Here is a 27,515-nt window from a genome sequence, read left to right on the forward strand (position 1 = left end):
GCGGTGTCCCATTTTTAGATGAAAGCAATCCCAGTGTGATATATTGTTCATTTGGCATTTGAATGCAGGAACACAAAGGGAATATTCAAATGATGTACACTTTCAAGAAGTTTTGAGCCTTTCCTGTGTTAGCTGTAAGTTTATTTGTGGTTTTCTGTGACAATGTCTGTATGGTGTCTCGGTGGTTCCACAGAGTTGATGACGCCCTGAAATGTTTTCTTCTTTTTTTTTCTGTTTGACTTCATGGTGTTTTCACCCAATGACAAACAGTACAAACCAGACTAGACTTATGTGAACAGATGTTTTCAGACAGGAAGTCACAAAACCCCTCCTTCCCCTTCACCCACGTCTGTTATGGTGGAGTGCAGGCAGGTGGACCCAAGCACTAGAGATGACAGGCAGACAAGTTCTAAAGCACAGCCATTTATTGTAACCAACAAAAACTGCAGCTCAGGAACAGGCAACATGAACAGATGATTTGACAAAAACTAAACTAAAAACTGGACTGAACTAATGAGCGATTAGGGAATAGAGAACTAGGCAGGAGGAAAGGCATTGGTCAGGGATTGGCTGAGAGAAAAAATGGTAAAGGGCAGGGTTGATGACGCTAGTGCAGGGCAGGTGTGGAGGGAAAAGTAGGCTGGGGAGGAGTAGGGGAACACAGGAGGGAAATACACACAGAGCAAACAGCCAATAGAAACCCAGAAAACACAATGAGACCAAACAGGACTGAGATAGGACGATGACAGGGTCAGCACTTTGTAATTTCAACTCCGTAACTTCCCTTTTTGCCAAGCAACATCCATGTCACAATCATAAAGATCTATTTACGTTATCACTATCCACAGACGTGCAGTGTTGTTATACTGGTGCCAATATACAGGAACTAAAGGAGGAAATACACGCTGTTCTATGAAATTAACTATTTCCTATCAATGAGACATCACGTGGTTTCAGTGAAACTGCTCTGCTGACAATAATAATAGCTTTCCTCAGTGACACCTCAGGCAAACTAGTTAACTCTGAATTAAATTGCTTTTAGACAAACCACTTTTATACATCAGCAATGGATGCACAAGAACAGTCTTTTTGTCTTTTTGTCTTCTTTCTCTCTGTTTTTGCTTCAGTCTTTGCAAACATTGTATAATGGACAACTAAGCACAAGGCCTGACACTAGTGAACATGATTAAAAGTGTAAATGAGAATATTATTTCAAACAGATCAAATAAAGCTATCATAATCTTTTGTGCCCAGCTGGTATGAGCACCTCCTTGGATCTGTGGGTGTATTGATTTTGTTGGTTCACTCATCTGGTATGTTGACAAGAGGCAAATACATACAGCAGAGCTAAATGACTACTATTTAATTTGGTTTCAGTGATTCAGCAGTCTACTGTTTACCTGAAGGTAAAGGATACTGCAGCTTCAGTTTATTGGACCATTGGGCTGGAGCTGCATACGTTTGTAACACAGAAATACTCTCTTGTGATCAATGGGTGTTGTGTTTTATGTGAGTTTGAGAAACACTTTTTTTTAAAGCCTGAAGTTACTTGGGTGTATAACATGTAAAGATCAATTTCACATCACAGTATTTGCTGGACCGTTTGTCCAGTTTGTGTTTTCTTAAAAACAGCGTGTTATATGACAGTTTAACAGATGTTATGGTGGGAGGGAAATCTGACATTTACACCCACTTCATGCAACATATCGCCAGGTGTAGAGCAGGGTTTGAACCTCCTTTCTCAAGCTCTCTGTTTTCATTATGTAGACAAGTATTTCTGTCACTTTTCATGTGAGCAATAGAATGAAACACTATGAATGCCTTCCAGGAGAGAAATGATGTGCCATTATCTCCATATTTAATCAAATGTAAAATTGTAAATTCTCTTTGACTGTAGGCTTCTCCTTCGAGATCAGCCATTTGGAACAGCTAACCCTAACCCTTTTCTAGCATAACTTGGCTCCTGCTAAGTAACAACCATGTGTACAGAGTGCTCTTTTACTGAGTTAATGCAAGATTTTCAGTTCTTGTGCGCGTGTTTTCACCTCAGCTCACACCCCAACAAATACACACAACTTCTCTTGTGTATTCTTTAGCAGGACTGTGTATGAGATGGTTATGGTCATGAGTTACTGTAAACTTTACTAAGCAAGAGCTTCTTTTATTGTCTCTCTTTCTTTCTTCTGCTGTCACTGCTAAAATAAGCAAACTAAACTTGTTGGTTCTTTATGTGTTTGGAGTTTAGGTGTTAGGTTATTACTCATCTTCTCTGCTGTTTGGCAGTTTGGAGTTGAAATCTATTTTTGCTTTGGTCATTATTATTATTATAATGATTAATTATCATTCGTGTTAAAACACCAGCAAACCACTAACACTACCTACTAACCTCCTCTGCCTTCCTGTACAACAGAATTATGAGCCTAGTGTAATGTTGCCATGAAATAGTATTAGGTGTGTGTGTGTGTATTGTGCCAGTTTTATATTATGACCACAACCCACCAAACATCCGACCTCTCCAGATGGTTTTTGGGTTCTAATTTGTTATTTCTGCTATGTCTGTCCTGTCTGATATGGTTTTTACTAGCTCGTTCCTCATTTAGCCCATATTCAGCTTTAATATATTAATTACACTGAAACCTAAAGTGATGATTTATCTTGATGAAAATGGTGCTGGGTGTAGACTCTGCACAAACTACATAGTCAACCTTGATACTGCATGTATGTGAGCACAGCATGTGACAGATATCCTACCCAATGCTGGTATTGTATCGTTGCCTCCTCAACTGAACTTGCCTTGCATCATGCCAATAGCTCCCAACTTTAAGAAGTTAATATTGTATGCTGTTTATCATTGTTGCTGTAACATTGTTGTGAATTAATAATTCAGTTTTAACTGCTCGACACAAGATGCCTCCTACTTTACCGAAAATTTCATTATCAGTATGTGCACTGGAGGCTTCAAGTTTCCACATCACATTTAAGCTGAATACTAGATCACTATAAACTTTCAAATAAATTGGAACATGTCTAAAACTGTGATTTAATGTAAGAACAGAAATACCTTTCCTCTACAGCAGATGAATGTAAAAGCAGGCATCTGCCTACAGTATGCATCATTCTGTGCAGTGAACGTCCAAATGAAGCAACAATGGACAAAATACATTTTAGAAAGAATGGGACTTTCAGGAACATATCTTTGAATTGAGTTAAACTACCATATGACCTGTTGATTATAGTAAACATGCTGGTTGTTCTTCAAGGGTTTTATTAATTTTGCCCATTTGTTGTTGTCAAAACTAGAGGAACATTGTCTCCTACTTGATACCTTTAAAGAGGGTCACTCTCACTCTAACAGAGACATCACATTTGTCTCCATCTGCCCTAAAATGCACCTATTCCCTGTTGTTTTCCATCATGTCACAGTGAGTTTGTCTTTCGCCATTAAGGCTCTGATGTTCTGGAAAGAGCTAAGCCCAGACTCTCAGAGACACATTTTATTATTCATTACATTTTATTCTTTCTATCTCTGCAGTGTCTGGTCTTGCTGGTGGTGCAAGAATAGGTCTGATCTCTCATATAACGCTCAGGATCCTACACATTTATTAACAGGCTTGTTATTAATACAATATCAACCACATGCCAATAATGCATCAATGAGTGTATAAACACCAAGGTTGTTCAAATACTTCAGAAACTCAGACAAAAACTGTTACCTGGCTTATTTGGTCAAAAGTATGATGTGATTGAATATATTAAAGTGTGTCCTGAATATCACAACAATATATTACCTCAAGCAAAGATAAACAAACCAAAAAAAACCTATGAATGAGATGTCGGCAGGTGTTTTTTTTTTCTCAAAAAGAAAGCAAAGTGTTAACAGGATATTGAATCCAGGGGGTTTTCTATATCACTGATTGAACCGTTAGCAGTAAGTGGTACAATGTCATTACAGGAAGTAAAGCAAAAGTATGGGAAATGAAATGTGAACAGGGTGTATAAATGACGAGTTGGTTCATCGCATGATGGGTTAAACATTTTTCAGAGAGCTATTTGTGGCCTGCCGCTTCACACGACAGATAGAGACAGAACAGCATGGAAACGCTTCTTTTTCTATTTCCTCAATTCAACTACATGGCCCCAAAGGAGGAAGCATATTTCAAAATGCTTGGTCCAGAAGACTTGCAGGCACCAAAGATGAAGAACGATAGTAGCAGGTTGGTGTGTGAACTTCAGTTGTTTTTTGAACGTTTACTTGATTTTGAAATGGGTAATATAACGGTTTGGTTTAAATAGCCGTTGAAGCTCATGTAAGGAATCTGAGTGGTGCAACTTTAACACAAGAAATCAGGTTAAGCAATAGTTTCTTTCCGTATATAGAAGTCTTATTTTTCTGAAGTGCAGCATAACACCTTCCTAAAAGATATGTGATATCTCTATGAAGTACCTAGAGTGAGTGTGATTGAAAGCCACTCACACTATGTAAGGTTGATTTTTAAAAGCTGCTGTCGTCCATGATGAGTGTCTGCTTCCTTTTTGAAACGTGCATATGTGACTTGTCTTGTGATTTGTATTATACCACAAAGATGGTTGTGTAATTTACAAAGTGTCACATAAACCACTTAAAAAACATTTTTTGAGGAGTAATTCTCTGATAAGTTGCTGATTTGATAAATACTGTCATAGTTGCATGTACAGACAGTTTGTGGAACTTGATGTATTTTCTCCTGTGTTTGCAGACAGAAAGACAAGGAGAGGAAGAGCCGACTAAGCCTTTTTCTCACCAAGTCTGGCTCTCATGAAAACGTCAGTTCCCATAAAAAGACAGATACGACATCCAGCAAGTGAGGCAAAATCCATTAATTTCATGTACAACAATGTTGTTTTGACAAATATTATTCATTTTGAACCTCAGTTTCAAGTACTAACCATGACTACTGCACACTTACAGAAACATGGCACCTTGGTGTCTAATGAAATGAGAAAAACATTTGTGCTGCACTTTAAGGCAAGAGCTGACCACATCTCTGATTTTTTCAGCATCTCACCAGAGGCAGCTTTGCAGTGGAGCGACTCCTTTGAAGAACTGCTAAAGAACTCAGGTCAATTTAATGCCCAAAATTTCTCAAAAACCTTGTGTTTGAAAAGCTTTCCAAAACAGTTTCTTCCACTGTCAAACAATATGCTCCATTTAAGTATTAAACTGTTATAGAGTGCTAGAGGCTATAAATAGTTAATGAAGAGAGCAGTAAGAGTTTCACTACATCTTTTAATGTGTGTTAGCACAGATGGTAATACAGAAACTGTGCAACTTCCTCATCACAAGTTTAAAACACTGAAACGCTGTAAACCAGTGAGTGTGCTCATTTGGGTGTAGTTAAGTGCATGCTATATAATGAAGCTAATATAAATGTTTCAGTATACTGAAGAAGTATAATGTTTCTAGATAACCGACTTGGGTACACAGTTACCACATTTTGGTGGCTTTTGGATGAGGAAGTTATGGAAAGTCTATTGGGGAATAGACTTTGTGCATTTGTGCATTCTTTTACAGTCCAACATGAGCCTATTATGCACCATACACTGAAAACTACAGATTTTGCTTTTAACAGCTGTTTAGTTTTTTTCATCCTCACTCTAGTGAGTAATTGCGTGTGTCTGACTGTGTTTCTACATCAGATGGGGTGGAAACCTTCTCTCAGTTCCTCAGGACAGAGTTCAGCGAGGAAAACATCGAGTTCTGGTTGGCCTGTGAAGAATACAAGGCCATTGATTCTGAGACGAAGCTGCTGTCCAAAGCCAAATATATTTATACAGTTTTTATTGAATCGGATGCCCCTAAAGAGGTATGGCATGGTGTGTTTATTTATCATAAAATGCAATGGAGCTGAAAAAGCTCAAACAGCCCCTGCAGTTCTGCATTTTCTTTGACTTATTTGTTACTAAGAGCTGTTGGAGGCCTAAATATTTATGTCACTGTAATAAAAGTAACAGTGGGTGAATTCTGAAGCACTGCATAGTCATAAGCCTGCAGCAGATTGACCTTTGTGAACAGTTGTTAGTAGCAGCATGTTTCTGAGGTCATGCATGTGCATGCAAGGCTGCAAAGCAGATAGGGTTATTTCTGTGAGAGACAGTTGCGGCTTCAAAGGTTTCTATTCACTTTGCAAGCTCGATACGACCACCATCCGATATGCTTACAGGGCCTGCAGCAGATCTGACCGTTGAGAGCTGCTGTCTGGTTTGAGGTTGTGACATTCCTCTGCAGAAATGAAGAGAGCGTCACCCACTCACTTTCAGTCTATGATGAATGTATATAAATATAACAGATAGTTTTTTGATGCATGCTGCAGCAACATTCGAGCATACACAAGCTCAAGTGATTTGCAGGGTGATCCAAATGTAAATGAATGTGACCTTCACTATTGATAGTGGGAGATAGCATGATTTCATAAACAAGAATATATTGAGAGCTATGTTACTGGTGATGGCTTTTGTTGTGGCATATAAGTCTCTCAAATCTCTTTAGAGATAATTCACAGTCTATAACTCTGATAATTATGATGGTCTTAATGAGAATTTTTAAACAAACAACTCACTAACAAAACTAGGAGCCAGAAAATGAACTCTCTTATCTATCATGATAATCAGAATATATTTTAGAGTCTGATGTATGACAATGATTGTTTATTTTAGCTTTAAACTCAAACTATTAATTGCCCTGAGTTCTCATCCATTACAAAAAAGGTCAGAAAAGGTCACGAATCAAATCCAAAGAATGCCAAGTTGATGCTTGTGCCTTCTACGTGGTAGGGGGAGAGCTAATTAATTAAGAGAACAAGCTCAGAAAAGCATCTTTACAGTCTGAAATTGACTTGATTGATGTAATGCATGTTGTCTTTTGTAAAACTTGCAGATGTTGATTTTTCTCTGCTGTTTTAAAAGAATCTGCCTCACACTGTTGTCAGTGCAGATCATGGGGTTTCCCCTTTCTTCTTGGCAAAAAGTCTTCTAGGATCTTTATCTGTCTTATTTTCTGACAGATAGAGTCCATTATTAATTCCAAAGGGAAACTGCAGAACAAGGTCTATTGTTGAGTTGTTTTCGGCCTCATCCAATTCCACCATGGAGGACACAAAATCCATAACTGATGTATTCAAATCCAGATAATTGTGTGCAGGACTGTGTCATGGTGTGAATTTCACATATTTAACCGATATGTAATTGCCATCAGCTTGCTTATCATGATTGTCCTTATTTTCTTTCCCTGCTCTTACCTCTCAATCAGGTCAACATTGACTATAACACCAAGACGGCCATCCAAAAGAACATGGCGCAGCCTACAAAGAGCTGTTTTGAAGCAGCCCAGATGAAAGTCTACAGCCTGATGAAAAAGGACTCCTACCCCAGGTTCCTGCATTCTGACATTTATCTGCGCCTCACCAGGAGGAAAGGCCCAGGAGCCACCATGTTTCGCAGAAGGTCACGCTCCTGTGTATTCAACGAGAGAGGCGAGCCCACAACTGAACCTTCAGCCTGGTAGAAAACAGTAGTAGCATTTCAGATGTAGCTCAGTCATTATATAGAATGACAGGATTATTATGTAGTAGATAGTTCATGGTGAGCAGCACAGTTGTTAAAAAGTAATGTGCTGCAGAGGCTAATTATCTAAAGGTTTTCTTCTGCAGAATTAGTTATTTTTTTATAACCACAGGGTTCAGAGTGGATGACCCTGATTATATTGTACATGGCAACCTGCCAGAGATCAAAATTTAAAAGTTTTTTTTTAAATCTTTTTATTTTGGGATTACTTGCCTAGAGGAAAAGATTGATGCCTCTCCTGCATCTATAGCCTACCCTCAATATGAAGCTACAGGCAGCATCTTGTTAGCTTAGCTTAGCATAAAGACTGGAAACAGGGGAAACAGTTAGCCTGGCTCAGAAGAAATAGAAGAAGAAATAGTCAAGCACCTAACCCCTCGTAAAAACACAACTTGCTGCTTTTCCACTTCCGTTTTTTGCACAGATCAGACCAGATATAACATGTTATATGTGCCAGTCTTTATGCTAAGCTCAGCTAACTGGCTGTTGGTAGTACCTTTATATTTACATTTATTTAACATCAATCTTCTCATCTAATTATGAACAAGAAAGCAAAAAAGCAAAAACGTCAAACCTTTCTTTCAATTATCATACTACACAGCTGGAAAACTTCTGAAACTATTCACCTTTCAGATACAAGTACAAAATTTACAAAGGTTATCAGGCCACTACATCAGAGCCATGTGGCTATTGAAAAATAATGGTAACCCTGTGGCCAATCAGAAATGAGTACTCTCTGTGGCCATTAAACCCATGATTAAACCAGACTATTCTGCAGCAGTTGGAATGATATCTTTCCTCTTTCTCTGAGCTTGTGGATTCACCCTTTATTGATGATTTTGTTCTTAAATTTTTTAAAGACTTGAATGACAATGGGATGGTTGGAGACAGTATCTCAGCTGAAGTGCCTACACGCTACTGACAATATCCAGCCAGCTGAACAACCAACCACTCTGGAGTGACTTCAGACATGTTATATTTCCGTTGCTTTGTCGTCCAATCTAGCAATAGCACCTTATACAACATTAATACAGTTGTTACGGCTTACAAGCTTATTTGACCATATCTCATTAAAATGGAGTCATGATTTTATCCATCACACTGTCCAATCCCCTCCAGACTAACTTGCAGTGAAAGCCTGCAGCCATGGTGACTGCAAAGCACTGAAACTTTTTAATGAGGGATATAGATCCCTTATTTTTGGTATCAGTTGAAATGTATCCCATTTTCAGACACAGAAAATGCATATATCTTCTTTGAATACTAACATACATTCCATTAATTATGATTGCTGTTTCAGTTCGCTACCACATCATATAATTTATGTCTTATTATGATCATATTTTTGCCTTGCTGTTGTAAAATGTACATATTTTAAAATTGTGGAATAATTCAAATAAACACTTTCTTATGAATGCAGTTTTAATGAGGCTTTTTAGTGTTATTAATTATTTTGAATGACCACATCTAAATGAGACAAATGGAGCCATAATGTGTGCATATTACACTAGTGGGGAAAATTGTGTAGCTCCCTATTCCAAATCACTGAAAAATTAATAGACCTTATCAAGTCTCACCACTCTAGCACAGAATTATTCATGTTACTGTATGAATGCACAAGCTATACTTCTTACAGAGACAAATACGTATTAATTCAAAACTGTCAGTGATCCCGCTGAGTTTGCCCCCAAACTCTTGAATATGTATAGCAGAGAATATATATAACACACATGTGCACATGAATACAGCAGTATATGCAATCATGAGCTGGTATGGCTCATTAACACAGATGTCACAGTTTCTAGTAGATTTCAGAGGGATGAAGTCCATCTCAATTCAAGATACTGTCATTTCACAAAAATCTAAGTGGAGTGCCACACAGTTCACATTAATTATGCATCAATCTAGGCGACACCAACATGCGTACACTGCAATTCCTGCTGTCTTCTTACTCGAATAGTCATAGAACGGGGGGAACGTAATGATGTGTTAACAAAGCTAAAGGAGCTCAGCTGGCCTGCCAAATTCATCACAGCTTAAGATTAGTTGCCCGCTAAGAATTTGCTGGCAGATTTCTTGTTTCTTTCCATTGGTATTTAAATTTGTGACTCAGTCTGCGCTAAAAGCCTCTGAAATCATCTTCAAGTTAAAGGTATATTGTAGAACCTCTGAGGGGAGACAAAACAGTAAGAAAGCAGTTTGTCTGAAGACAGGAGGCTTGTTATATGACATGGATACTCATCTATGAGGAGTTTAAAACAAAATAATTGATTGTCTTTAATAGTGGATTTTTACACAGATTCTCAATTAAATTTATTTCTTTTTAACTCCAGTTTCCAAACTTTTATGCCACATGTTCCCATTTTTAGAACCAGTTTTTTAGAGGGTTCTCCACCCCATAAGCTCTTTTATCTGGCTCTACGTGAGCCAAATTTAGTAAAAGATTTGCTGACTCTGAGGCTCAGATATTGAGTTGTGAAATTTCCTCCTTACAAATCCATATGCACTTGATGCTGCTGTTGGCCTGTAACAATATTGACAGACCTAAATACATTTCAGTACAGCTGCAAACAGAAGGCTGAGTTCAATTTGAAAGTCTGAAAGGCGAGAGTTTGTACCTTCCATCCTGAACACTGTACTTCAATCAACGTGTTAAAGATGAGCATATTTTAGTGAAACAATTGATATAATTGAGTGGGTCCTGTCTAATAAACAGCTTCCCTCAACTCTGAGTGACCACAACTCAGAATGAGTAAATAACTCTACTAACAATCTTTGCAAAATGAGGGCTAAATAGAATTTAAATTAATTCTGTGAGGAAGGCTCTGTCTGTTATATCAGACCTGTAGAAAGATGCTAAAAAAAAGTTTGAGATTATATAAGGCGCTGCAGATTTCTGGAACTCATGCTGTGTTCTTCACCAAGGTTGTGTAGGTGCTTGTCCTAGAGTTCCTCTATCGTTGTTTGTTTGGTAGGCACAGAAGAAAGAAGGGTAATTTCAGGATCCCTGCTGCTTCCTTATTCAGGTCACAAGTCTCTTGCTTACTTCATTACTTTAAGGGGTGAGAAATTTAATTCAAATAGCCTTTTTGGTAACATCCTCACCCTACGCCATTCTACCCTGTAGCCTCAGTTGCAGGGTCAAAACCTCATTTATGTTCAAATGAATAAAACGGGGCCAATGGTACCAAGAAAGACACACATTTACTGCTGTCACCAATTACAGTGAAAAGGTGGACACATGAGGGAATTATAAAATAGAGAAGGGACCTAGAGAGGACTAGAGTGCCATCCTGTGTATGGTGAAAATATTGCAAATGTGCACTGCTGTATCACCACCCATATGCAGTCTCATTGTAGATGTGGGTGTGAAAAGAAGTCAAAGCTCTTTTACAAAATGAACCATTTCATGGTTGTATAGAGTCCCTTTGCCCTTGGATGCTATTAACACTGACCATGCAGGTGTGAATGAATACCTTTTGATATGCATGAAGGCTAAATTACATCAGGAGAAAACTGCGTGGATGCTCTGCATGTAAACAACACTCCTCGGTATAGTCATTATAGCTTTCCTGGCTGTGCCGTTTTTGAAAAACAAATTCCTCGACCTAGAGTCAACACACATGCAAATAGGGGCAGCCTGGGTGTTTTTCATCACCTGTCATGATTTACATTCTTGGTTTGTTTGGACCCATCACATCTTCACCAGTGGTCAGAAAGGTCAGGGCAGGTTAAAATATACCAGATATACTTATGGTGATCTATATTATCTATTATGGTATACTGATAACCTGAATACCACTAACAGGCCCAAAGGAATGCAGGATCATTCTCCACATGTAGCTCATAATCATGTGACTGAATTTTTAATCAGATAGTATGTGAATTTTCTAATAAACATTAGGTAAAATGCACCATGGAAAAATAAAGTGTGCCACATGTTCTACTTTAAACAGTATCCACTGTAAGTAAAGACTAAATCCTTTAATTCAAACACACACATTTATGGAAGTTGAATAGGACAGTATATAATAAACTTAAGCTGAATACTGCCTCTGACTCAGCTTCAAAACATTGTGTTGGGTGTAAGATTAATTCTTTATGTTATTATTTATTTATTTATGTTTTTTGCCATGCTGGTGGTGCAATTTCCTGGTTGTTGGTCCATGGCCATGGTCCTGACTGTAATATTTCTACAACATTTACAGTCCTCATGGGATGAATCCTACTGACATGGTGGCCCTCTGACTTTTGCATTATGCATAAGCTGGTTGACATTTAGTTTTTTAGTTACATATCATATTTTGTTGTAACATCCATGGTTACCAGAGGAGGAGTCCAACTGACTTTGGTGATCCCCTGACTTTTTCTTCCCATGCCATCAGCAGTGTATTTTTCCACGTGAAACAATAGCCATCAGCTTCTACTACATTTGCAGATCCTTGATGCTGTAGCCTAAAGGCGTTGGTGATTCCATGGGCCTTTCACAGAATCCCACCATGGTTGTGAGTGAAATGTCTCCACCACTCTTGGCTAGATGGCTGAACTGTAATAACTCAGGTAATCCCCCAAATAGAATTTGCCCAGTACTTTGTTTTATGACCCCTTGCAGAACTAATGACACTCTCATCAGTCTCACTGGTACTTTGTATTTAGTGGTAATTGGCACACTTAAATACAAAACTGATGGTGAACATGATAAACATAATCCCTTAAAATCACAACTGCTCAATTTCAAGAATCAGCAATCACCTGCATCAGTTGAAGGTGTTGTATGAGGCTTATAAATAAATCTGTGCTTGTTTATGCTTTTATCACCTTGACAACTAAAACACACATGCAAATGTTAGGATGATGACTTTTCCTTAATAGTGCATTTGTTTTTTTGAATATCAGGCAGTTGGTTATTTGTTTATGGTCAGGATCTTTGCTGGAGCTTCCTGACCATTGTTCATTGCTTTAGTTAAATATTATTCTGAATTTGCCACATAATGCTCTGCCACAGCAGGCCATTTTTTCCCCACTGTATTCCTAATTAAACCCATAAAAAAACAGGATTATAACTCGTATATAGTGAAATGTTTGAGCATAACTAATAAAATAGTTATAATCATCATGTTTAAATTCCCTTCATGTACTCTGACACAAACCACCTGCTACCTTCATATTGTCACATCCAAGTTGATGATAAACACTATTTTAGTGGTGAGGCCCATTTAAATCACAGCCAAGCGCTCCCATCTTAAGGTGCGACAGATATGGAAGGATGCCCTGTCTCTCCCAACAACAACACTTTGCATACAGATTTCCATATATTCCATTCATGTTGGGATGGAGGGGGCGAACTCATTTTGATTTGTTCAGTCACTTGACTCCCTCATTTCCAAACAATCACAATCCCATCTTCAGTCTGGCAGGATCTTATCTCTGTCTCCCTTTGTAGAGGACGAGGAGATGGCGATAAAGTGAGTTACTGCATATTTGATTCTTGGGCCTTTACCATTTTCAGCAGGCAACAGGTTACAGCAGCCATGTGGAAAATACCAAGGAGGTTTTCACTCACTGTAAGTCTCACTTTGCATCGTGGATTTATTTGTGCAAGGTGCTTGTACTGATGAGAGGTTGCTCTAAGGTGCTGATTGTATTAAACTGAATGTTTACAGGGTATCTTCAAGCATAACACCTTGCATACTGTAAATGATTAATGATCCAACCTCACAGTGTGTTTTTCAGTGTGTATGTGATGTGGAGTTCACAGATAACTGGGCTAGTGATAGATCTTGATGCTCTTTTCAAGGGTAGATTGTGTTGCTTTCCCAAGGATCCACTGGATGATGTTGAGACTTGGAGTGAGTCCGTGGACAAAGTCCTCAGTTGCAAAGGTGAGAGCCTCTTTTTATTGCAAGGAATCAGGGTAACAGTTGGTATTTAATTCAACTACTGCCTCTTTCTTTCAGGTTGTATATACACTTATTGCTTGCTTACTTTCTGGGACTTCTAGGTGGACAGATAGCTTTCCGGGAGTTCCTGAAGTCTGAGTATAGTGAGGAGAACATACTGTTTTGGCTCGCCTGTGAGGAGTACAAAAAAATCAAGACGGTCCCAGAGATGATCTCCTCTGCCAACAGGATCTACTCAGAGTTTGTCCAAACTGAAGCACCGAGACAGGTAATTGTGAGCTGTAAAAAAGTTTTTTTAGGGATTCGAATAACAACATCTGTAAATATAACATTCATTCAAGAGGGTCACTGATTTTTATCTGATTTCGTAAAACTATAGTGGCTGCTGTTAAGCTGTTTGTTTGTGCCTCTTATGGTAGTAAAAGTATAAAATGTTACTTTAGTGTTACTTTAGTTGCTGTAAAACACCCCTGGGTGACATTTGATTTCAGATCAACATAGATTGCAGTACCAGAGAAAACATAACAAAGAACATCTCCCAGCCGACCCTGACTTCGTTTGATACAGCACAGAAGCTCATCTACAGTCTGATGGCCAGGGATTGCTACCCGCGGTTCCTAAAATCTGACATCTATCAGGGACTCCTGAGGAGAAACGATTCAAGGTGACTGTTTTCAAACTGACAGCCTTCCAGACAGGCTCGCAAAAGTCTTCTCTCCGACTCTGCGATACAATCCATGACCTAAGTGTATCAGAAATAGCTTTATTCAACCTGTGTGATTCAGTAGACAGTTGCAGTTCAAGAGATTGTGTAGCTTGTATTATACTTCATTTCATTAATTTTGTCTTTTAAGAGATTGTGCACATACTTATTCTATAATTATGTTTTTTTCTCTGCCCCGCTCCATGATGTTAAAAATAAAAAGAATTCCACATTGCAAAGTATTATCAACACTTTAACTAATTGATAATGCAAATATAAATTCTAATATGCTCGACCAAATTCAACTTTCACATGGAAATAAATATGTGAGTGTATTGTTAAACATCTGTCTCTTTTTGTGTTGTGTGAAATGTTAAAGTTTGATCTTCTTGATTTTATGTATCATCAAAACAGAAACTAAATACATTCAGTTGAATGACATTTGGGTGTGGCCCTTTTGAATATCATTCAAATCCTCTCTGGCATAATCTGGAAGTCTGTAAATACAGTCATTAGTCAAACAAACACCAGATGGCAACAGAGTCCTTCAAGCAACATCACTCTCTACACAAAGAGACTCAAGTAACCAAGGAGAAAAGGGAACAATGGCCACACTTTGCAGTAACTCCTGAAGCAACTTCCTTTAGCTTCATGTTGTGTATTTTTGCAACATCTCAACTGCAGTTTGAGCAAGTTTGTTGTGCATGTACCATAAGGTCAATAGGAACTTTATGAATCAATGCTGCCTGGAGTTAACCTTGCTTGAAATTCCAGACACAGGAGGGAGGGAGGAGGCGGGGTGCACTCTCAGTGGCAGCTCAATTGGTTTCAGGTTGTCAGATGAGTTCATTCATCATGAAAAAGTATCTGAGGGGATTCAAATCACAACTTTTAATCTGATATGATGGAAAAATCCTAAATGAGCTCATTGTCCTTTATGTAAATCTCCCATCCTAGGAAAGTTTTTATCGGTTGTGTGGTGCAAGGTTTCAAAGCTTAGATGAAATAAGTACACATAGTACAGTAAAGCAGGGTTCCCAAGCTGCTAACTTTTAGATATCATATTATAGATCCCCAGTACACAGTGTAAACTCACAAGGAAAATATTGATGGGGCTTCAAGACTTAAGGGCATGAAGCATAAATTACAACATTAGCATTGTTCTCTTTTGCAGTATGTTCTCTCTGTGTTTGATGTGTTTTTTGAGTTTGGAAAGTGGAAGTAGGCACAGCGTGGTTTCTTCATGTGACTACTAGGTAAGTGTGAGACAAACATTTTGTTCTGTTTGTGTTGGTACTGCTGAATGTACAGGGGATTTATTTTAAGAGGTGTTGGCAGAAGCTGTTTTGCAGACAGCTCACCGCAACTTCCTCTAGTTGAGACAACCCTGGCTGCATTCATCTCTTTAAGGGAGAAGAGTTAGGTTTGTTGGGTACCCTAAAAAAAAGAGAGAAAAAAAACCACATGTTCAATGTGCATTTGTGTGTATGGAGCATAGTAATGTGTAACAGTAAAACTGCAGGATATTGCTTGCAGGAAGTGAATAAGATGCAGAAATGACAGAAAGTGAGCAAAGTTATGGTTCTCAGAGTGTTGACAGTTGACAGAGGAAATTCACATATGGGTGTTGCACCCGATAAAGAAAATGTCTACGATAATGGTTTATCTCACCACAGCAAGCTATCAACAGCTGCGTTCTAACACAAAACATTTCCCGTCAAGCACACAAACACAATGTGACAACAGTACTCACGTCAAGTCCAGGAGTTGCTCATTATAATCTTTTTGAATATGTTTTGAGGTTATGTTTTTTTAATGGTCAGACTTTGCATATTTGTCACTTTATTTATCAAGATTGCAGCTTATTAACCAAGCAAACCACAGAACAGTTTCTTTCTTTACTTGTTTCAGCACATGCATTTGCTGCAAAGTTAGTATTGAAATGTGTTTTTTGCTATTGGCTTTCGGTTATTTAGTATTTAAATCAGATGTCAGAAGCTGAGTTGAAATGTAATCATCACTGTGAATATTATGCTATTATAACTTGACACGGTTACATTACTTTGCAGTTGTAAATGCAGATTGAGAAATGACAACAAAGTAGTACAAAACAACAGCAGATTAAGGGTCAAAAGTAATAAGAAAAGCAGACACCTGACTGACTGTTTAAACAAAGTTATCAACTATAAAAAACTGAAGCTGATCTGGAAGAATTTCCTCCAAAAATACTTGGAGAGTACTGATTAATGTCATATTCCTTACAGACACTAAAATAAAACAGAGGAACCACACCTCAACCATTTATAACATACCAAAACAAAGAACTAATCATGTTCCTCTGGGCCTTTTAAGAGGGATTTCCAGGAAGCCAGTATAACCTTTCCTTTGTTGGAAGTTTCTGTCCACTTTGGAGCAGAAATTGGATACAATTAAACTGCATTACCTCTCTGAGGGGAAATGTTTACTGCAAGACCAGGGTGAGAAACAGTGAAACAGCTCACCACACTGAAGGAGAATTTAAGGTGTTTTAAGACCTCTGCAGTAAAAGTAACAAATATGCTGTATTATTTTTCTTATACGACACAGAGATTGCTTTCTACCTTATATACTTCAATCATGTCTAAGATGGAAACACTGGGACGGCTTAGTGGTCCAAGACACATATTACTTAACCACATTGTCCCTTGTTTGGTTTCAGTGGGCGACCTTTGTTACATGTAATCCCCCTGTCTTATGACTCACCATATTTCCTATGATGTGATGTGATGTTAATTGGTTGAGACTTTGTTTCTGTAAAATGTAAAAGAAGTTAAAAGTAAGAAGAAGAGTAAGAAATACTGTCAAGCTTTCAGCCATTGCACATTATATAGTGTCTATATATGACAACCACAATTCAAAAGAGTGTGTCTCAGAGTGAGAGTACAGATGAAGTTTATGGAAACATTTGTGATTGGTGTTGCTGGAACAACAAAGAAAAACATTAAGAACACCCAGTGTCAGACAAAATCGGTGACGACAGTTTTGACGTTTGAGGGCCATCATATAAACTTAAAAGTGAGACTATGTAATTCTTGCTCAACAACTGCCACTGTGGCCACAAGTGACAATGACTTGACAAAAGCTAAACCAATGTAACAGTAGAGAGAGTGATATGGTGAGAGTTATAGGTCAGTGAAATGGTTCAGTAGTGTCAATTATAGAGCAATATCCAGATAAAGATATGTAAGTTAATTACTTAAGGGGAATACTTCAGTTTGAGAAATACGCTGTTTTCACTGTCATATCAAGAGTTCGTTAATTAGCTTAACATAAAAACTGGAACATAAAACATAAAATAAAACTTAATATAAAAACAAGAAAAATAGCTAGCTTCTGTCCAGAGATAACAAAATCAAACTATTAGTAGGCTACCTATACACCTCTACACCAGTTATCTTTATGCTAAGCTAACCCAACTGGCTGCTGCCTATAGCCTTATGTTTAATATACAGTCAAAAGTTCCGGGAAAGTGTGTCCAAACTTTTGACTGGTACTGTACAAACCTAAAAGTGATATCAATCGTATAATTTGTGACTGCATGTAAAAGCAAATAAGTGTCCTAAAATTACAATCTAGTGCTTCAAGTCAATTAACTAGCTAACATAGCTAACATTTTGTAATTAATAAACAATTGACAAAGTAAAGCTGTAGCAAACCCCTGAGTGCACTGAACTAAGCGAGGTTGTATTTTATTGCTAATAAATTAAATGTTTCCTTTGTTAATAGAAGTGTTTGTGTTGTTTCTTCTTTGAAATGTAAGACTTCTTTGAAAAGTAAGACATATGTCATGATGACATGAGAGATGATGACATCTGCTATTGGTAAGCTATTGCTTCTGCAAATATGTAATCAGTCATCTGTACTTTGGGTTATCTGACCCATGATAGCCACGTGAAAATGTTTTCACTGCATTATAAGCTGTGTCCGCAACTTGAGAGGATTTTTGAAAAGTCTTTTTTTTTTACTTCCATTTGGTGGTGGGAGTGCTAAAATAGCCTCAGCATCTATCATAAAACCTTTCCAAAAACTGAATGTAGATAAATAGGACAGAGACTAAAGCTCAGCATTTGCCTATCTGGTGTTGAACTTTCCACTGGCCCATTTGCATCTTCAGACTGCACACCAAACAATAATCATGCAAGTTAGAGTACAGTACAGACAGGCAACTGTAGCTGTAGTCGACACAAGTTTGCGTCATCCCCCAACTTCCTCTTTTTCTGTGGTTAGTTCAGCATGATGCAGTGACGCTATACACTAACGTCTGCTGTATATAAGACTGAGCGGGCTTATCAAACAGACACTGGAAGCCGAAGATCTCACCATTCTCTAAGAGCAGCCCAACATACAATCCTATATATACATTCAGACCCATATTTCTGTATCACTGCCATGCCAAGTCTAGCCACATCACGACCAAGGGAGCAGCATTTAAACATGGATGCTGACAAAAAGAAAAGGGGAAAAGACAGGTAAATATTTTATTTTAACCAATGCACAGCGCCTACAATTTTCTGCTATTGCTGATCAACTTTTTAGTATAAGATAAGTGAAGTAATCCTTGTTCGTTTGTGTGTGTTTGGTTAACCAGGGGAGGAAACCTGAAGTCTCGGTTGCAGTGCAGATTGTCTCAAGCTACTAATACTGAAGAGTAAGTAAAGAAAACTCTCTCTGTTGTTTGACAGTGTTCCATGGAAAAAAACATCTGAACATATTTTAGGCATATTTTATTCATTAGTGACGTTGGATCCCTTTTTTAACAGGCTTTGTTTCGAAGAGATGTCCCAGTGGTCACAATCACTCGAGAGACTTTTATCATCGAAATGTAAGTTGATTACAAGTCCCAATGTGAAGATGTACCAATAGTTGATACTCTTTCTCAACACTGGCTAACTGCTACTGTTTTTACCAACCTGCTTAGATGGAATGAAGATATTCCAGGCCTTCCTGAAGTCAGAGTTCAGTGATGAAAACATTGAGTTTTGGATGGTATGTGAAGACTATAAGAAAATCAAGACTTCCTTCAGGTTGACCGCCAGGGCCAAAAAGATCTTCAAACTCTACATTCAAGCTGAGGCTCCAAGAGAGGTATGCAGAGAGGTTATCATGACAGGTTCATAGTGAACTGTTGAAAAGGTTGCAAATTCATATCCGTGGTACTGTTGAAGTATTTACAGTTACATTATGTTTCCTCTACTTTCAGATCAACATTGATCACAAGACCAGGGACGTGATCAGGCGGAACATTAAGGAGCCCAGCACAGTTTGCTTTGACGATGCCCAGAGGATCGTCTACGGACTAATGGAGAGGGACTCCTACCCCCGTTTCCTCAGGTCTGACATCTACAGGGCCTTACTGGACTCTATATCGGAATCAGGGAAGATTTAAAGAAAGCAGAGAACAGTGACATTGCTTCTGTAGAGACTGATCTGTGAAACTGAGCCCAAGGCTGTGTTATCTGAGAGAAGCTGTCTGACAGCATCTTTGTGTTTGTTTGTCTTGGGACCACCGGTGGTGATTCTTCAACACCAAAAGCAACCAAAACCTGTTATTTTCAACACATTTCGACCATCCTTCTAAGCTGGAGAGGTCATGGCTCGTGTGATTGTATTTAAGAGAAGTAGCTGGCTCTGTGGAGAAGCTGTTGAAGAGAGTTTATTCAGAACTAATTGTGTCACGGAAAATGATGGTTCCAGGTGAAAAATGGCTGCAGTTGTGCATTAATCAACAGAAGCTGCTGTGAAGCACTTGTTAAGCAAAAAGCTTCCTAGACATGCAACAGTTAATGTAGTGAAAATGCTGGGGACTTTCTGTTAGAGACGCCAGGAAGTGTATGTAGTGCAACAACACCCTCTGCCCAAGATGCAAGTGCATGAGCTGGTACCTGCATTTGCACTTCATTTTGAGTTAATGTTATCTCATTGAAGCAATAGATGTCATCTAGATGTGATTTTTTTTAATGCACAGTCTTGTGCATTAAACTTCTTTTACGTTCAGACATCAGTGCTATGTGTTATGACATCAGTGCACACTGAAATATCTATATGTTATAACTATAATTATCTTTTATAAGCTAAGTGTTGTATTCAACAGGTTGTGAATTGTGAATGTGAATATTAAATGGATTTGTACATATATAATAAAGAATATTGAATTTTCTGAAAATCTGGGTGAGCTATGTTGAGTCACATAATGACTAAAATCTGTTATTGCCAGCCAGACAGGCACATATGAGGTCAGGTTCATATGCATCATTAGATATATATCACTTTAAGAATGCACAGGAAGCGAGTTAGTCACAAATCCATTCATGCATTCATTTTTTGGCTCATTCAGATACTTACTCACAGTTTGAGCATTTACCACATGGGTTTGGTGAGTGTAGAAACATCTAACAGCAGCATGGTGTACCACAGTCATTCACTCTACAATATAATATATATGCTTCACATGTATGAAACCATGTGTCCATCTTATGTTTATAAATCCAAAACATTGGATTTGTGGGGATTTTTGTGCATTCTATAGAAAGTCTTTGTAATACTTCAGAATGGACTACATCAATAAGACAGGATGTTCCCACCTACACAGCATCTTCTCTCACATCAGCCATGTGTCATTGGCCTCTTATGCCTTCAAATGTGTTTCAACCATTCTCTGATTCATTCAGCCCTTGCTTTACCATTCAGTCTTCCATTTATCACTGTAGCAGTCTGACAAGTTCTTCAGAAATGTTTAATGCTGCGGAAAGGTTTACAACTGAAACTGTATTCGTAGTATATCACAAAGAAGCACCAAAAAGGAAGCCTCCCTGTGGGAATTCAACAGGTATCACTTTGGTAAAGGTTACAATCATTTTGTAGGAAGTATTAAGACCTAACTGCTCCACCACATCCTCTTTTAATCTCACTTTTACATCGTGTCTGCATGAGGACATTTACACTACAAACTGTCAGTATAAAGGCACCACATTATTTATGCCAAAAAAGTTTTCAGCAGGATGAGAGGATCATTTTTATTTTTCACACAGGTTAAATGTTTTCACAGAGTTGCAGCTGAGGGTTAAACTAAAGTAGATAGATCACTGCCTGAGTAGTCATTGTGTCCTTATTTGTACTGCTCTGTTTATTAGTAGTTAGATTATTCATTATTAATGTTGTGACCACATCTAAGAAGCAGGATATTCATGATGTCACACAATGTATCACATTTTGGGGATATCCACTCTACTAGATATACACCTCAGTCATGTAGAGTAAGACATTTTTAAACCCATAGGTTGTGTTACCACATGTGTCATGAGACAGAAGTCACCCCTTTCAAACCACATGAGCTGTATACAGGAGGTCACTGGATTACTGTGTGATGTTGCTCAACCAGTTCAACAAAGGACGCTTTGTTTCAGATCTATTTCAGAGGCAGGTGAAAAATGTTCCAAGGTGGAAATTTTTCATCAGATAAAAATCTTTTTCAGTCAAACATTACGATAAAAACATTTATATCTATGGCATGACCAGTTAGATCAAATAAAATGAAATCTGTTAGAACAATTTCTTGTCTTTGAGGACATTAAGTGCTTAATGACAATCAGAGGGTTGGGGTTTTTTTACAGAAGCAAGAGGAAGGACAACTGAGTTCACAAAGCCCCACATACAGATAAAAAAAACAGAAGTACATTTTTCATATTTTCATTTTCAGTTAAAGTAGGGCAGACTACATGGAACCTTTACAGCCTAATAAGCAGAATAAGGTTGGTTAATCTTGTCCCATGTTCATACCATATATATTAAATGCTGTGTGAAAATCAGCATTTTATATATCAGATATGAAAATGGTTATCAAGGTTATGATTATCTCTCTAATGTATCAAATATATCCCAGTGTGCATCAGTAGAAAGACAGGAAAACAGCCTAGACACTCAAGAAGTCTCCAGCCAACCCAACATGTAGTTCTTGTTTGTTAAGGTTGTTAACACTTTAAGCCCAATAAGAAATCCATGTGTTAACCACCGCAATGTGAGTTGTAGATGAAAGTTACAAAACTTTTTTCACTCTTGCTTTCAGCTGTGAGAGCTGCTTTATGTAAAACCAATGTGTGATCAAAGGTATACCTCAATGGCCGCAAAGTTTAAGGCCAGTCATGCAAGGCTCTACATTTATATCTGCAGTAAACAGTTCCAGTCAAAAGTTTGAACACACTTTCTCATTGATGTGAATGGGAAAGTGTGTCCAAACTTTTGACTGGTACTGTATATAGGGGTTATATAATTTCTTATTTTACACATTTATTTGTTATAAAATTTTACTGAGTTGTTTGTTTGTATCATCCAATGCAAATGCTTACAGTGATGATGGTGATGAACCAAAATGATGCTGTCTCACTCTTATTTTTACCATTATGTCTTAATTAGGAGTAGGCTGTTTGTATATTCTGGTTACGAGTGACCTAAATAGGTGTGATTACATTGGTTTTATGTAGGTAATGGTAAAGGTAATGTAACCTAGTTTTTGTGCTCTACTTCCTCACAATGACCTTATAATGTGCGCTACAAAACAAACATCCATATTAAGTCATGTGGTTCCATTCTTAGTTTTTATATCATGTTTTTTAATAAAAGTGGCTATTATGATTTGAGAGGTTTTACGATGCTGTCCTACTTTTCTCAGGTAACTTATTGTAAAAAAGGCTTATAGTCTTTAGATAATCAGGTGAAACTATGGTATCAGCTTCATTTTTTTTCAAATAATGTATTTTCATATTCAAATGCATCTTAGGATGTATATATTTATTGATGTAAGCACGGCATCCTGAAATCATGATTTATATTTTGGCTCAATCTGTTGTGGTATCTTAAAAAGCAACATTTCATACACTCCTTACGTATATACTGTCTGTACATATTACAACATAAGCCTAACCACTAATGTCAGTGCTTAACTAACTCTTTGTTATTCTACCAGATCACACTTTTGAGGACCGAGATTAGAAGTAAATGAGGCTCTAATGTGTGCATGGCTAATTCATTAATAATGTCTAAGTAGGTATATGATTTAAGCCCAGAGTGTCCATGGTGCTCTCACTTCTTTCATTTCATAACTTTGTCTTCCTGTAAAAGGTTCAGTTTATGAGAACATTACTGTGCACTTTGGATGTCTTTGAAGGTGGAGGTTACTCTATCACAGCTACTTCCTGTTGAACACAGCCCATCCCAGTCCTGCAAACCACATGCTAAGTCACACGTATCATTGCATCCTTATTTCATTGGCAAGTCAGATCTTGTCTGTACTGGTTTTTGTTTTGGTGTATGCGATGTTTGTAATGCAGACTTGTTCATTTTCACATTCCATATGCTTCAGGGCACACATTCCTTCAATTGTGTTTTATACTTAACTGTGAGAGTCTATTAAAAGAACAGCCCTGTACATTTTTGTCACACTACTGAATGGTTAAACATGTCATAACAAAGTGACAGATGAGCTTGAATATCTTTTTGGGCCAGAAAATTACAAGTCATCGTCAGTCTCTTACACAGAGCTGTAACAATCATTAACTAAAACTTACAAGATATTCACTTATAATTGGATGCCATGTTCCCCAGATGATGAACCCTAATAACTTTGGTGATCCTCTTACTTTTCCTGCAACACCATCAACAGGTCAAACTTTTAATGACCAAATACCTGCGCAACTACTTACCATCAGCCTCAATTGCACTTTGTGTTTAGTGCTAATTAACATTATCATTCAAGTCAAGTCCATTTTATGTATATCACCCGATATCACAAATCACACATTTGCCTAAAGGGCCTTTACAATCTGTACAGCACACGGGGCAAAGTGTACGTCACACCATTCACACACACAGGGGGAAGAGAGACAAGGAAGCCTTACGCACAAGGGAAGCGAGAGGTGAGGTCAGACTTGATCATCCAGAGGATAAAGATTATCATTTGTCAATTACGAAAAATTGTTGCTGTGAGCATGATAGAACATTGATGTTAGCATTCAACTCAAAGCATCACTGTGATTAATAAGTACAGCTTCACACAGCTGTTGACATGGCTGCAGACTCTAAGTCTTGTTATGGCTGCTCTTAAATTTCAGCCAATTTTTTGGTAATCTGCTTAAGAGCTGCTGCTCTAACTTGAAAAGGGGTACTTTAGATTTGTGATTTACCCAGGAGTACTTTCCCTGGTCAACAAGAAAATATATTTCCTGTAATTGTGCTTATGTCTGTTCAATAGATAGATAGATACTTTATTAATCCTTTACATTTTATAGATGTTTTTTTCTTTTTCTTTCAACTTTTCATGTTTAAGGTACAATATGTAAACATAACTGTCACTTTACTACCAAATTCAAGACATCTTATAACCTGCTATGACTCAAAGTATTCACTCCATCAACCTAACTGTAATGTTTGTAAGCATGTTATTACAGTATATCATTTCAAATATATAATTGAACAAACATTCAAACATTAAAATTCAAATTATATATTTATTGTACCTGCTATTTATATGATTTAATCACATTTGGGGCCTTTAAACTCATAGAGTGTGACAAGCAATGTGAATTCACCCAGTTTACTGCTGATACTGACTAGTTCCAGAAAACTATAAAGAAAACATCTTTTACTGTATATGAAGTTTCACACGCAATCATTTCACTTCCTTCTGCCAGGAAATTGACATGAAAACACTAGTCTCAATAATCTTAATAAATGAATATCGCTTGCATACAAAGGCTAATTAAGAATAATTAAAGAAAGTGTATAAAATGCTGTTAACTTAGAGAAACTGATTCCCCCAAAAATAAATAAAAAGCCAAAACATGAGATTAGGTAATTGAGAGTCTTTGAAGGTCACTTAGGGGGAACAGAATAAAAAAAGAGGAGAGAACTTGTGACTACCTGACCTGTGACTAAGAATGGCTCAGACTTGAATAGTGAGTTTAATGACGTAGAGACTGGATGACTTTCAGCAGGCCTTGTAATGCATTTTACTGTGGAGAATGTGATGGGGGTTGAGATACACAGCAAAGTTTTGTTCTATAATTAAAGAAGAGGAAGAGCACAAGGTTTGACGCACTCAGAATTTGTGTGGCTCCTTCTAATTATGTAACAATCAGGCCAACAGAGGTTAAAAATAGCAAGACACAAGGGGAAAAAAAGTGCAGATACCTCGGGCAAAGGATAAGAATGGTGTCTTGGCATCACAGTCGGATTCCACACATGGTTTTGACCCTCAGCAGTGAGAGGAGTCAGTCAGTCTCCAGTGCTGAAGCTGTGAGGTTGAAAATGTATGGGAACTCTTAAAAGGATTCTTCTGCAGACTTAGCAGGAGCTTGCATAATGATAAATATCAAGATATAATCAATCACAGAAGAGGTAGTGTAATTCAAATTTAACAATGAATGGGTTCTGTAAAACAACACCTGTGGACCTTGAAGACACAAACAGAATGTAAGTACAGTATCATTTGTAATGTGGTGACATCTTTATGTTTTATGCATCTGGGAAAGATATTGTTTTAATATTCCTTTTGTTGTCCTCTCTTGTAGACATAATGCATGGAAATCCAAAATACATAACTTAATTCACAGTCCATTGGTGTGGAGGAAACTCAACAGGTGTGCTTCTTTTTAATCATACTGTATGTTAATGTTGTGCCAACTATTCTTCTTTCATATGTGAACACAACCAAAAACCCTCCTTGTTTTTCCTCTCTGCAGACAGTCAACAAATGAAACAAGCCTGCTTGGAGAATCTCTTGAGACGGTCCTTTCCCAGAAATGTAATTTTCACCTGCTTTAAAGCAACACAAACCTAATATTGTGGTTGTTGACGGTTTTCATTATAATAAAGTTGTATTCTCCTGTGTAAAAGGTGGACGAACAGCATTTCGGGACTTTCTGAAGTCAGAGTTCTGTGAGGAGAACCTGGACTTTTGGCTTGCCTGTCAAGAATTCAAAACCCTTGACAGTCCACAGGAGCTGACAAAGAGAGCAGCACATATTTATGAGGAGTTCATCAGGGCAGAATCCCCTACACAGGTACAACACTGTTTGCACATAAATTTTCCATATGTTTTTTGCAAGCATGAGAACAAGTAAAATATTCTAGAAAAATGTTCAAGTAGCCTTATTTAAGACCAAAAACACACAACCTACATTATTTACTATATATCAACCACAGCAACCAGAGTTTTAAATAGTTATTTTCCACCTGCGGTAAAGGTGCAGGTGCACATACAGTACAGTGTGTTCTGCACATTAAGAGTGTGAACTGAATCACCATGTTCATTTAATTTAACTGTGCATTGCTTTACATATCTTTGCAGGTAAACTTAGATTTCCACACAAGAGATAATATCAGCCAGAATCTCCAACACCCAAGTTCATTGTGTTTTGTTGCGGCACAAAAGAAAATCTACAGTCTAATGGAGAATGGCTCATTCTCACGCTTCATTCAATCTGAACAATACAAGGTCCTATTTGATGCAGCTCCTAAGCAGAGAGGCCTTAGGAAGCACCGAAAGGCCTTGAAGATAAGGAACACTGGAGATCGAATACAGCATGATTCTAAACCAATCAGCCTGTAGAGTGAACCGTATCTCTTGCACAAGAACTGACACTGTGCATGTTGATGGTGGGAAGTGTTGCCAAAGGCTCAAGAGTAGCTGTTGACAGACACTGTGCAGGCTCTTTCCCTTACCTCAAAATGTCACCTTATCCACATGATGTTTAAAAACTAGAAACTGGGCCAGTGCAACGGACATAACATACTGCGGGCGGTGCCATCTGGTGCATGGTGAATACTGGACATTGACAAAAGTAAAACTATGACGCTGCTGGCTGACACAGCCAAAGTCTGGAATGTAAATTTTAATATATATGATTCTACACAAGTTAAATGTACGACTGCAGGACTGTTATATATGTTATGAATTTGCACTTTTAAAGGTCTAGTCATATATGTATGCCTCATGAAGCCTTGCTGTAATATGATCCTTATTTTATGTTAAAGTCTAATGGTTAAATTATTGCAAAAACTGAACAAAACCACTATTCAGTCTTGCATGCATGTAATAAAATGAATCTCATGTTCCTACAGTTTGTCTTCTACTGCCACCTAGTGCTCATTTTGATTAACTGGCAGAGAGGGTAAGGCATTTAAAGAAAAAAAGAAACATTATGAAAATGTGTTTTAAAGTATTCAGTAGGCCAGTGTGGACAACAATTTCAGCTCATGACCAAAGTAATTCATTTTAGTAC

The 27,515-nt window shown here is 37.8% G+C and overlaps 4 protein-coding genes across 4 annotated transcripts; all 4 read left to right on the forward strand.

Moving 5' to 3' along the window:
• Window positions 1–4,031: 4,031 nt before the first annotated feature.
• Window positions 4,032–8,995, forward strand: rgs18 (regulator of G protein signaling 18). The gene is made up of 5 exons (XM_053329671.1): window positions 4,032–4,214; window positions 4,737–4,841; window positions 5,038–5,099; window positions 5,677–5,843; window positions 7,286–8,995. The coding sequence occupies exons 1-5, from the start codon at window positions 4,093–4,095 to the stop codon at window positions 7,538–7,540; spliced, it is 711 nt and encodes a 236-aa protein (XP_053185646.1). The 5' UTR covers window positions 4,032–4,092; the 3' UTR covers window positions 7,541–8,995.
• A 4,135-nt stretch (window positions 8,996–13,130) lies between these two features.
• LOC128368805 (regulator of G-protein signaling 21-like) lies at window positions 13,131–14,167 on the forward strand. Its single transcript, XM_053329688.1, has 4 exons — window positions 13,131–13,163; window positions 13,397–13,481; window positions 13,601–13,767; window positions 13,991–14,167. The coding sequence occupies exons 1-4, from the start codon at window positions 13,131–13,133 to the stop codon at window positions 14,165–14,167; spliced, it is 462 nt and encodes a 153-aa protein (XP_053185663.1).
• Window positions 14,168–18,553: 4,386 nt separating this feature from the next.
• LOC128368795 (regulator of G-protein signaling 13-like) lies at window positions 18,554–20,372 on the forward strand. The gene is made up of 5 exons (XM_053329676.1): window positions 18,554–18,710; window positions 18,830–18,889; window positions 19,002–19,063; window positions 19,160–19,326; window positions 19,442–20,372. Exons 1-5 carry the CDS (start codon window positions 18,631–18,633, stop codon window positions 19,625–19,627), a joined length of 555 nt encoding a protein of 184 aa, XP_053185651.1. The 5' UTR covers window positions 18,554–18,630; the 3' UTR covers window positions 19,628–20,372.
• A 5,279-nt stretch (window positions 20,373–25,651) lies between these two features.
• LOC128369597 (regulator of G-protein signaling 21-like) lies at window positions 25,652–26,842 on the forward strand. The gene is made up of 5 exons (XM_053330673.1): window positions 25,652–25,704; window positions 25,803–25,871; window positions 25,974–26,035; window positions 26,128–26,294; window positions 26,582–26,842. The coding sequence occupies exons 1-5, from the start codon at window positions 25,652–25,654 to the stop codon at window positions 26,840–26,842; spliced, it is 612 nt and encodes a 203-aa protein (XP_053186648.1).
• The last annotated feature ends 673 nt before the right edge of the window (window positions 26,843–27,515 follow it).

Source organism: Scomber japonicus, chromosome 12 (genome assembly GCF_027409825.1).
Source record: "Scomber japonicus isolate fScoJap1 chromosome 12, fScoJap1.pri, whole genome shotgun sequence".
NCBI classification, from domain to species: Eukaryota; Metazoa; Chordata; class Actinopteri; order Scombriformes; family Scombridae; genus Scomber; species Scomber japonicus.